A 12,347-nucleotide genomic window follows, 5' to 3' on the forward strand; every position below is an offset into this window, starting at 1 on the left:
TGGTTACCAAATTGGTCATCAGGCAAAGGTTAAGGAAGACTTTTCACTCTGTGCAAGCAAATGTTTGGTAATTAAAATATACTGTATTTTACTGGATAAATGATGCAATCATGTTGTCTGTTTTTCATGTTTCCATACCTCTATCTCCTTTAATTGTTCATTTCTTAACATAATATCTAATTCTAAAGGTTGATTTTGCAGCTCATTGACTTTCTGCTCATCTTCAGCATTTTTTATGCTTTCTTGAACATCGAGAGAAAGCTGTTTTGACAAAACCATTTCCACAGCTGAATTCTGAAAACATAAAAAGATTAATTGTTGAATAATCTACCTTCCAAATAAATAATTTTTATTTTTCTTGATGAAAACATCCCAATTTCTTCTAACAGTTTGCATTAAAGACTTTAAAAAAGTATATTTGGGAATTACCACAGATTATTTTTTCCATACAATATTTAATAATTATATTGGCATGGCAAAAAATGACACATTTTTTTGACAAGACAATACAGGATCCAGCATTGCTCAGTTATATACTGAGGCATAATTGAGAGTCTTAAAGAAAGAAAACATAGATAAGGAAAAAGCAAACATTCCAAAGTGTATCCTTAGTATTTACCATGATACACAGGGCAGGGCAAAGAGGCATTCAAGATAACCTTTCAGAAATTTGAAATAATAAGTGGACGGATGGAGGAAACACCAAGGTTTCATGATATTAAGAGTTAATTAGGCCTTAAATCAATCAGCAGTAAGAATTCCAGCAGGTTATCTATGGAGTAATAAGATCTTTTCTGAGAGATGTAAAAACTTGAGGTTCTCTATAGGATACACAGAGACGAGGTACCTGCTTTCATGTATTCATTCTTTCAACAGATATTTGTTGAGCATTTACATACATAGGCACCTTGCCAGTAAGTTTTAAAGATTTCCATTGTTTTGATAAGGTATTAGTTTGTATTTTCAGGTCACTTTATAAGTGATAAAACTTTTTTTTTTTTTTTTTTTTTTTTTTTGCCATTTTACTTTTTCATGCCAGTAAACTCTTTCAAGGTGTCCAATCTGTTAATAAAATGGGTCCACATCCCCAAACAAGGTAGAAATTGCTGTGTTAAAAATACCGCCTGGATAGTAATGTAAGATGCTAACAATAGAGGAAACTGAATAAGTACTATCTTTGCAATTTCTCTGTAAATCTAAAACTATTTGAAAATTAAATGTTTATTTAAATTATATATTGAAAGTAACTGCCTGGAACTTCATCAAGTCTAACTGGTAAGAAAATTCATCTGTCCAGTGTTCATGATTTTGCACCACTCAGTTTGCACTTAGCACAAGCCACTTCTTCAAAAAGGTTGCAAATGACTGAAATGATCAGATTTTGCAAACCTCCTCCAGTTCCAACAGTTTACTCATGTGAATGATGGCTAAAATCTCCATCAAGGGCAGCCTATCAGGGGAATGATACAGGTGGGCAGTGAGAGGCAGTAGAGACGGTGCCACACCACAAGCGACATCAGCCAATGGACGCTTGCTTGTCATTGAACCGCTGCGCTATGAGCTGAGCACCTGCCTCCTTTGTACCTGATGGCTACCGAGAAAACGAGAGGCCTGTTTCTTAGAGAACCCCCCACAAATCCACCCGTGGAACAAGAGAGCCTGAGCTAAAGACCCAGATACTATATTCTAGGGAAGGCTTCAGTAATAATCATCCACTAAGGGAATTCTGAGCTTTGGTCTGCCTTACCTTATGAACCAGTGACCTGAGGGCTACTTTTACTCAGAACACTAGCAACATTCATGGCTGCCTTGAATGATCAGAGAAAGTCTTCTCAAAAGCCTGAAATCCCAAAACACCATTTGTCTACCAACCCCAAAGGCCATGTTTCTTCCTTGGCAGAAAATCCAACAGAATCTCTCAAACGAACATTTCAAATTTAAAAGGTAACATTCCTTTGCACATGCCAGACAGGTTAGAACACTCAGACTCAAGGACCTGATTGGCTATTGGAAAGATTCTTTAAATGAGTCATACTTTACTTATTACCTTTTGCTATATTTTATTTTGATTTTGCAAGCTCAGTTAAAACATTTTATTTTAAAATGTAAAGTATTTCAAGCATACATAAAAGAATAAAAACAATATAACAGATATTCATTAACCATAAAATAGATTTGTCATGTAATTTTCCATATTAAAAAATATATATAAAGCCACAAACCCATTCCTTTTCATTTCTTCCTCCCTAACACTAACCACTACTCTGCAGTTGATACATGTTTTTATATGTTTACTACATATAGAAATATTCATATTGTGTTTTATGTCTTAAAATCTCATAAAAATTGGAATCATTTATGCATCATTTTATGACTTGTTTTTTCCTTTCAGCAGTTTGTTTTGCGGTTTATCCATTCTGACAGATATAAATCTTTGACAGTCATTTTAGCTCTCTATGCTATTCCACTGACCAGATAAGCATGACTTCTTTGTCCATTGAGCTACTATGGACAATAACACATTGGTTTCAACTTTTCCTTTTATAGATAATGCTGCCATAAATATCCTTGTATAGGTCTCCTAGCACACATATGTGAGTTTCTTTAAGATACTTTTCTGGAACTGAAATTACTGGCCCCACAATATGCTCCTTTAAATTCTCAATGGATAGTTATCAATTTGTTCTCCAAACTGAATTACAGACTCTATTCTCACCAGCATAGTAAAAGAGTTTGTGCTTTCGGTAATCCTCTCTGATATTTGGTACTAAGAAACTTTAATTTCTGCCTATATAATGGATGTGAAATTTATATCATTATTGTTTTAACTGTCTTTTACTGACTTCTAGTAAGGTTGAATTTTCTTCATGTTCTTATTGGCCTTATGAGTTTTCTCTTCTGAATACTGATTCTGCCTGCCCATTGCCCATTTTTTAAATTGGGCTCTTTGTATTTTTGGTATTTTTCTCACATTCTGGATACTCATCTTCTAACAGTTATATGCATTGCAAATATCCTCCAGTAGAGTGTCTTGAAACTTTTATGAAGTGTCTTTTGTTGACTAAGAGCTTACAGTTTTAATACAGTCATATTTATCAATCTTTTCCTATTTTGACTTGTGGTTTTAGGACATGTTTAAGAAAGTCTTCTACACCTTGATATCACAAAAATATTCTTTTCTATTTTCCTGCAAAGTTTTAAAAATTTTCTCTTCATATTCAGATTTTTCTGTAATTTATTTTTCTGGGTGTTTTCAGATAGGTAAACCCAATCTCTGACTGAAAGTCTTAAGTATTTTGCCTCATTCTTGAATGACAGCTTAGCTGAATATAAAAGTTTATGTTGACAATTACTCTTTCAGTCTTTTGAACATGCTATTACATTGCCTTCTGGCTTTAGAGTTGAGAAATCTGTTGTCAACATAATTGCTATTTATAAGTAATTGGTCTTTGTTCTCTGGTTGCCTTTGAGTTTCCTCTTTACGGCCTTGGTTTACTTTTTAACCACAATGTATTTAGGTAAATTTTTATTTGTATTTTTCCTACTCAAGACACTATACTTCCTGAAACTGAACATATTTTCCCTCAATTCTGGAAAATTCCAACTTTGCCTTTCTTCTATTTTCCCTATCCTGTCCTCCTAGAACTGTTATCAAAATTGTGTTAGATCATCTCAGTATAGCCCCTAGGTCTCTAAAAATCTCCATAGTTTTATGTTGTATTCTGGGTAATTTTATCAGTCATATTTTCTAGCGAACTAATTCTCTTCAAGCTGTGTCAAAGCTGTTGTTAAAATCACCACAGGGATTTTAATTTAAATGTCTGTTTTTCATTTATTTAAGTCCTATACAGTTCTTTTTTTAATCTTCCCTTTTTTCTTAGAGTATTTTATTCTGTCTTATAATTTTGATTATTTTTTATATAATTAATCCTGTAAACATGTTACTGTATTATCTTTTGCAGACTGCTGCATTATCTCAGTTTATTAGTGTATTATCTCTTCTTGTTTGTTCTAATAAGGATTCTTCCTTGTGGTGGAGTGTTTCTTTGTATCAATTATAATTTTTTGTTGTTGTTGCTAACTCTTCTTTATCAGATCCCCCCCCCCCCCACAGGAAACTCTTTGACCTGAATGATAGAAAGGACCCCTTTGTGTGGATTCGTACTAGTTCTCTTAGGTACCCAATGACATAAATAGAGACTGAGTTTTCTGTTAGTCTCGTAACTGCTCAACAATGCAAGTAGTGTAGATTTGGACTCTAAACTTGCTTGATATACAAGATTGGTTTGGGTTTCTCACTTCTCATGGGAGACTTTTTCTCTCCACCTATACTTGGGAAACGAAATTTCCTAGTCCTTTCTCTGGATTAGAGATTTTCTTGTCCACCCTTGTACATTTTGCCTCTGTGCCTAATCATAGGTCCTTAACTACAAGGACTTATCTATGGATAACTTTTCAAACATGCAAATTATAAATGCTCAAAAAATTTTGAAAAGAACAAAAAAACCCTTCAAATGTTAACAAATTATACTCAATGACAAGGAAATTAAAGATGTAATTACTGACAAAAGGTTTTTCTAAAGCAATTATGTCATGTTGGTTGACATTTGGGAAAGATGGCGCAAGAAAGATCATGCAATACTTGTAAAGCTGTCATGTTGCTTTATAAGATCTAGAAAAATAATAAATTTGGAACATATTTGTTTCTCTGTTTGTCCTCCTTATCATTTATTTCCATTTATGGGCACTGGTTTGGTTTCCCGGCTGCTAAAATAAATAGCATACAATGGGTTGGCTTAAACAACTGTATTTATTGGTCCATGGTTTTGAGGCTAGAAGTCCAAAACTAAGGCATCAGCAAGGCAATGCTTTCTCTTTAAAGACTATGGATGGCATTCTGGGGCCGGCTGCCAGTGATCCTTGGTTTTTGGTTTTTCTGTTACATGGTAATGAACATGGCAGCATCTTCTCCTTTCCCTTGTGGGTACCAGTGACTTCTAGCTTCTGGCTGTTCCCTGTGGCTTCTCTTTTTCCATATCCACATTTCTTTGCTTATTTATAAGGGTTTCAGCCATACTGGATACTCATTCAGTTTGGACACACTTTAACTAATAACATCTTCAAATGGGTCCACACCCACAGTACCAGGGGTTGCGATTTGAACATGCCTTTTGTGGGGGACATGATTCAATCCCCAACAGGCACCTAAAATCTTAAGACATAGGCCATCCTCACTTCTCATATCCCAATTTGTTGCTTTACTTAACTTATGCAGGAAGGGGATGCTGGAAAGCAGTTCTGCCTATTCACACTTAAAACCTCTTAGAAATACACATCTACAAAAATATCCAGTATGACACTGGATCATAAGCACCCATACACTTCAGACTAATTTGCAATGCCATTTGCCTCTAGATCTGTCCTAACATTTCTGATATTACAAAAAAGGTCAGCCGAAGGTCCAGATCTAAAATCCTCCCTAAATTTCATCTAAAATGAAATTTTCAACAATGGACTTAAATATATATATGGTATAATGGCAATTTTCAGAAAGAACAATCACACTTTCAATAGAATTCTGAAATAAAAGAAAGAAATAAAAAACATGTTTTTACTTCCTAAAAATTCTTTTGGAGACTATCTTAAATAATCTGATCAAATTCCTTATAGATATTCTAAGACAGCATGTGAAATATTAATTTGATATTTAATTAGTATTAGATTTTAAACTGTGACAACTGTTTCCCCACATTCTAGCAGAATGACTGGCATAAAATAGGTCAATAAATGTTTGTTAGTGAATTAAGGACTCATTTTCATTACCACAATGGCTTTAGATTAATCAGATTCATAATTTGGTAAATTGTGCTTTTATGTGCTTTATGTATTCATCATATTGGGTCTTGTGCTTAAGTAATTTACACTGGCTTATAGCATTTGTCCCATTATACTTGTGTCTTATTTGCATATATAAGATCTCTTTTACTAGTTGTTGTTCAGCTTCAAGGTTGCTCTTCACCTTACATAGTTTAATGTTATACAGAATAAATATGGCCCATACTTAAGAGTAGAGAAGCAGACAAGCAGATTAGACAAGATTGGAGTAGACGAGATTAGAGTAGACAAGCAGATTCAGAAAATCACTCAAATGACAAAAGAGTAGAAAAATAAAATATTGCCAAAAAAATTAAAACTAAGTTTCTGTAATCCAGATTGGTGAAAATTATTTGAGGACTTAAGTCCCTCTATTGGTTCTGAAAAAATCATTTTAATAAGTACCATAAATTATCAATAATTCAAGATGATTCATCATTCAAGATGAAGTAAAATCTTTATGAATTTTAAAAATTCTTACCATGGGACTATGACATTTATGTAGTTTTCAATGTCCTCTACTGAGTTTTTTGGATTTGTAGTAGAAATGGATCTGAGAAGTTGTGCTGGTTTGTATATATTATGTCTGCCAGAAAAGCCATGATTTTTAATGCAATCTTGTTAGGACAGACTGATTATTCTGTTGATTAGGGTAGAACCTCCGATTGAATTATTTCCATGGAGGTGTAGAGCCCGCTCATTCAGGGTGGTCTTGATTAGTTCACTGGATTACTTAAGAGAGCTCCAGAGTGGTCCCTGGCTGATGCTTGGAGGTGCTTGGAGATGCAGATAGAAGGATGTTTGGAGATGAAGCCCAGAGTTTTCCCAGAGAAGTTAAAGAAGGACCTCCAGATATTTAGACAGAAAAGCCCTGGGATAAAGAAGCAAGGACTCACAGGAGCTGAGATACAGGAGCAAAGATAGAAGCCCAGAAACATTTTGGAGAAAGCCACTTTGAAACACAACCCGGGAGCAAAGGACCAGCGGACGCCAGCCATGTGCCTTCCCAAATGACAGAGGTGTTCTGGACACCATCAGCCTTTCTTGAGTGAAGGCATCCTCCTGTTGATGCCTTAGGTTGGACACTTTTATGGCTTTAGGACTGTAAGTTTGTAACCAAATAAACCCCCTTAAAAAAGCCAATCCATTTCTGGTATTTTGCATAATGGCAGCACTAGCAAGCCAGAACAGAAGTCAATTTAGAAGTTGTTAAACAACTCCTTTAACAATATCATGCAATAGGTCTGTGCCCCCTGTTACAACCTATCTCATAGAAGGCACTCAGATATTTTTCCTCTTCTACTTATCTATTGCTCTTCAAATACTTAAGAAAGTTTCTTTTACACATAAAACCTTAAGTCTCATCCACCAAATCCTTAATCATTTGAGAAATATATTCTTAGCAAAAGCTAACACTCTTTGAGATTTATAAGAAGAGTTTTCTCATGGCCAGAGAGATGTTTTCTTGGCATTTAAACTTGTCTTACACATTTCTACAATATCCTAACTGGATTCTTTAATTCTCCATGTATTTCTGTTCTGGGAAGACAACAGAAGTTCATGTTCTCTTGATTCCTGTGGATTACGTATTCCATGAAAAGCTTATGTGAATTCACACCTGAATGGCTGAGCCTTTGCCGTTTGTCCCCCTGGATCGTGAGATGCTGGCTGCCATGGAGATTCTTTTAAATATACTTTACGAGATGGCTCTTTGTGCTTTTTCCATTTCAATTTTTAACCTATGAGGAAGCACTTTAAGAACCACAGTAAAATGCACTTGATTGGTTCTTTACAATGAAAACAAACAACAGTCTTCTTTATTCTCCCCAGGGAAAGTTAGGAACCTGAGTGTTGATATTCTCACACGAAATGATCTGACAGCATTTAAGAACATATTTGCAGTAGAGAGTTAATATCAAAAGAAAAAGGAACAAAAAATTATCCCTTCAAACATTCTCTGATTTCATTATAGTATCACCCCCCAAATAGGATACTTGGATTTTTTTCTGAAAAAATGAGTAAAGCACATTTTCTTTTCTTTTGCCTTTTCTAATTTGCCTCTGTGCTCTTGACCCAGGAAAGTGTGTCTGATTACATAGAGAGAACAATAAACCTAAATTGATGAGTGATATTTTAACGGAATGAACAGTAATATTTCACCACTGAAATCCTGGACAGTTTTCTAAGGGCTCTTTTTACATGTGGGCTTGATACATAGTGAGCACACTGGATTAATTATGAAATCAGAATGCTTGATTCATGACCCTCTTTTCACAGTCCAACACCTCTTCATTCTCAAACTCCATTCCTTGGAGAAATCAATCGTAAGTACTTACCTTGTTTATTTCCCAGTATTCCTCCAACTTTTCCTCTGCAGCTGAATCCTGAGTAGACTCCAGCACATCAGAAGTGACCTGCTTCTCTCTGTCTAGCAGAGTAAACTTTTCTTTCCTTTCTGTTGAGCATTTTGATTTGAGAATGCTACTGAGACAATTTTCCATCTTCTGCTTAGCAGATTTAAGTTTGTCTTCCAGATCTTTTTGTTTACACTTAAGTGATTTTATATCATCCTTAATAATCTTCTGTCCCACTGAAGATGTATTCTGCTTGATGGATTCTGCTAAACCTAAAATCTTTTCTAATGCACCATCTTGTAAATGTAGTCTATCCTCTAGTTCCTAAGAGTGGGGAAAAATGTATCTCTGTTCAATTGTCACAAGAATTAATTGACTTTTTAAAATTAAATTCAGTTTTATTGAAATATATTCACATACCATACAATCATCCATGGTGTACAATCAACTGTTCACAGTACTATCATAAAGTTATGCATTCATCACCCCAAACTATTTTTGAACAGTTTCATTATACCAGAAAGAATCAGAATCAGAATAAAAAATAAAAGCAAAAAAGAACACCCAACTCATCCCCCCATCCCACCCTATTTTTCATTTAGTTTTTCGTCCCCATTTTTCTACTCATCCATCCATACACTGGATAAAGGGAGTGTGATCCACAAGGTTTTCACAATCACACTGTCACCCCTTGTAAGCTACATTATTAAACACTCGCCTTCAAGAGTCAAGGCTACTGGGTTGCAGTTGGAGAGTTTCAGGTATTTACTTCCAGCTATTCCAATACATTAAAACCTAAAAAGGGTTATCTATGTAGTGCATAAGAATGCCCACCAGAGTGGCCTCTCAACTCCATTTGAAATCTCTCAGCCACTGAAACTTTATTTCGTTTCATTTCACATCCCCCTTTTGGTCAAGAAGATGTTCTCAATCCCATGATGCCGGGTCCAGATTCATCCCCGGGAGTCATATCCTGCATTGCCAGGGAGATTTACACCCCTGGGAGTCAGGTCCCACGTAGTGGGGAGGGCAGTGAGTTCACTTGCTGAGTTGGCTTAGCTAGAGAGAGAGGGCCACATCTGAGCAACAAAGAGGCACTCAGGGGGAGGCTCTTAGGCACAATTATATGCAGGTTTAGCCTCTCCTTTGCAGTAATGAGCTTCATAAGGGCAAATCCCATGATAGAAGGCTTGGCACATCAAACCGCCGGTCCTCAATGTTTGTGAGAACATCAGCAACAATCCAGGTGAGGAAGCCCAACACGTCCACATTTTCCCCCAGCTCCTTGAGGGGGGCCCTGCATATATATTTTTAAGAATTAATTGATTTTTGTAAATTACAGAGTATTCTGCTTCATGAGAGGAAAATATACAAAACTTATTTATTAATTCATCTCGAAAAGAAGAAACTTTGGGCAAAATTTAAACCAGTGTAACATCCCATATGAAGTTCTTAAATCAATTTAATATCTTAAATAATGTAGTCAATGTTTATTGAATATATGAATGAATGAGGCTAATTTGAGAACTCTGGACTCAAAAGGAATTTGAGGTACATATTTGCTAATTATGTTACTGCTGAAACATAGTAAGTCTTAAAGTTACTAAGTGAACTATATAGGTTTTATTAGTCACTACTCTAATCACACGACACAAATATTCATTCACTCTTTCAATCAACAGCCAAGAACTATGCTAGGTTCTGAAGTTACAGAGATGAGTAAAATATCATCCATTCAAGTCCCTGTGGCCCAGTGGGAAAGACACAAAAGGAAAAAGACAATCATAATAAAATGTGAAAAGAAGTATACTAAGAAATATAAACAGATTATACCCTAAAGGGAAGGGGCAAAACCCATTATCAGCATGGGGAAGGCTTTTCAGGAAGGCCTTCTTCAGGAGCTGAGTCTTGAAGGATAAACAGAGATTAGCCAGGTGATAAAAGGGCAGGAGGCAAAGAATTACAGGAGGAAAAAAAAATTATGATAAAAAGTCAAGAAGCAGGGACATTTTAGGCAACTACAAGTTAGACTTACTATGGCCAGGGCTGGGGAGCATGGGAAGATGTGGCAGGAGGTGTAACTGGGGAGGTGGGCTGGTCCTACACAGGGGGACCTTGTAGGGCGGGCCAAGGACTTAGAATACTAATGTGAAGCCAGAAGTTGTGGGTTGGGGTGGAGTGGGGTGGGGAAGGTCACAGAAACATTTTAAGTTGGAAAAAGGAATTTCAGGATCGGATTTGTGTTTTAGAAAGATCCTGGGCAGCCGTGGGGAAGATGCATCAGAGAAGGTGGCACACAGGCAGAGACACACTGGGAAGTCTAATGAGGGGATCATGAGATGAGGGCCTGTTCTCAGAGCTGTGATGGGGAGGAAGAGGCAGGGACACGCTAAAGAGATATTTGGGAGGCAAAGGAGACTGCCCTTGGTGTCTGACTAGATTGGGGTGTCCAGGAAAGGGAATCTGGAAAAGGACATCCAGGCTTCTATCTTGGAAGCCCGGAGAGATGGTGGAGAGAGTCACTGAGCCAGAGAATGCAGGAGAAAAAGCAGGCTCATCGTTGGGGTGCTGGGGAATGAAGGGAAAGGAGATGATGTGTTATTTTATGGACATCCTGAACTGTGAATAATTAAAGTGGAGATGTCTAGTTGGGCATTAGGAAAAGCTCTCACCAGACTGCATTAGAAGACCTGAGCTCTGTTACTTAACCTGTGGCCTTGCAAGCCCCTCACCTCTCAGGGACTCAACTTACCATGTCAGAACTTCATGGTCACTGAGGTCCCTTCTAGCTGTAGGGACATTTGCCAAAATATCACCACTAAAAAAGGAAGCAGCTATGTCCTAATTCCCTGTATATCTCCCAAATTATCACCACTAAAAAAAGTAGGCAGGCCTATCTCTGTGTCAGGCCATTCTAGACGAGAAATCTTACTTGATTCCCAAATCCCTAAAAGGAAGAGATGAAAAATCTCCAAGCTCTTGCTAGCCATGCCATGCCATGAGACACAGCCCATGAAACTGCTAGTCAAGGAACTGTAAAAGAAGTAGCTGAGAAAATGCTTTGTTTTGCTTTGTCTTAGAGGATACCACTCTGGCCTGTTTATATTGGCTATGCAAAGAGTGAGAATCCAAGAACTGTTTTCTGAGGATTTGGATAAAGGGCTGTAATTCTCACTGTATAAAGCAAGGTGTTGTGGGAGTGAGGGCAAAAATCCTGGAAGCCTGACATACGGATAGAGCACTAAGTCCATGAGTGTGAAAATTAATAAGGTAAAAATTATTCAACCCATTTCACCCATGGTAAAGAATGCAAAAATGAAACATTTTCCCTAGGTCTTGCTGTGCTAGATGCATCCTCTGACCACCCAATATCTTCTACAATCACTGTGTAATCTTAGAAACCAAGATCTCCAGGAGCTACATATGGCTTCTTGAGGGCCCTTGGAGTGCAGGGTAAAGTTCAACTCAAATAATAAATGGATTTGGTCACTAAAGAATAACTTTCCAATTTTTTATGACTGGGCAGAGCTTTAATTAATCTCATAGTCATTTGAATAGCATTTGAATTTCTGACAGAAGACACAACTTAGTGAAGTTGTAATTAATACCAATGCCTTTTTTTAAAAAAATGTCTATCATGTCTGAAAATTGTTTAATACCTGTAATTTCCACAATTTTTCCTCAACCGCTATTTGATCCACAGGCTTATCAGAAAAACTGAAAAGTTCCTCGGAGAGGTTGTCCAATGTGGTATTCAGGTCTGCGATGCAAACTTGGTATGAATGGTGTTCTTGAACATGACCTTCCAATTTTTGCACGGAATCCTAAAAATAAAACCACTGGCAACTTAAAAATTATTTCTCTCTGAATCTTTTCCCTCAGAAAATAATTAGGTTGTTTATAAATACTTGTTTTATGAGGTTTCATCTTGATACAGGAATATGACCATAAATCATCCAGAGTATTAAGTAAATGTTTCAGTGTTTGAGATATTTCATTATAAAATCTCCCCGCTCTCAGAAAAATTATTTTTACTGAAACCACATTTATTTCCTCCATGCTTCTCTGCCTTCATTTCTCTGCCTTGACAATTTTATCTGTTAAATGGTTTACAAAATG

General features: G+C 36.5%; 1 protein-coding gene across 6 annotated transcripts in view; it reads right to left on the reverse strand.

The window, feature by feature from the left end:
- The window catches only part of SYNE2 (spectrin repeat containing nuclear envelope protein 2), a 346,465-nt gene that overhangs the window by 162,439 nt on the left and 171,679 nt on the right, over nucleotides 1-12,347 (reverse strand). For all 6 annotated transcript variants that reach the window (XM_037832561.1, XM_037832566.1, XM_037832565.1 and 3 more), the window contains exons 44-46: nucleotides 11,888-12,052; nucleotides 8,211-8,552; nucleotides 139-294 (exon numbers count right to left, since the gene is read on the reverse strand). In XM_037832561.1, the coding sequence (XP_037688489.1) occupies nucleotides 139-294; nucleotides 8,211-8,552; nucleotides 11,888-12,052 (663 nt within the window). The remainder of the gene's footprint in view (nucleotides 1-138; nucleotides 295-8,210; nucleotides 8,553-11,887; nucleotides 12,053-12,347) is intronic.

This window comes from Choloepus didactylus, chromosome 4, assembly GCF_015220235.1.
Source record: "Choloepus didactylus isolate mChoDid1 chromosome 4, mChoDid1.pri, whole genome shotgun sequence".
In the NCBI taxonomy this organism is placed as follows: domain Eukaryota; kingdom Metazoa; phylum Chordata; class Mammalia; order Pilosa; family Megalonychidae; genus Choloepus; species Choloepus didactylus.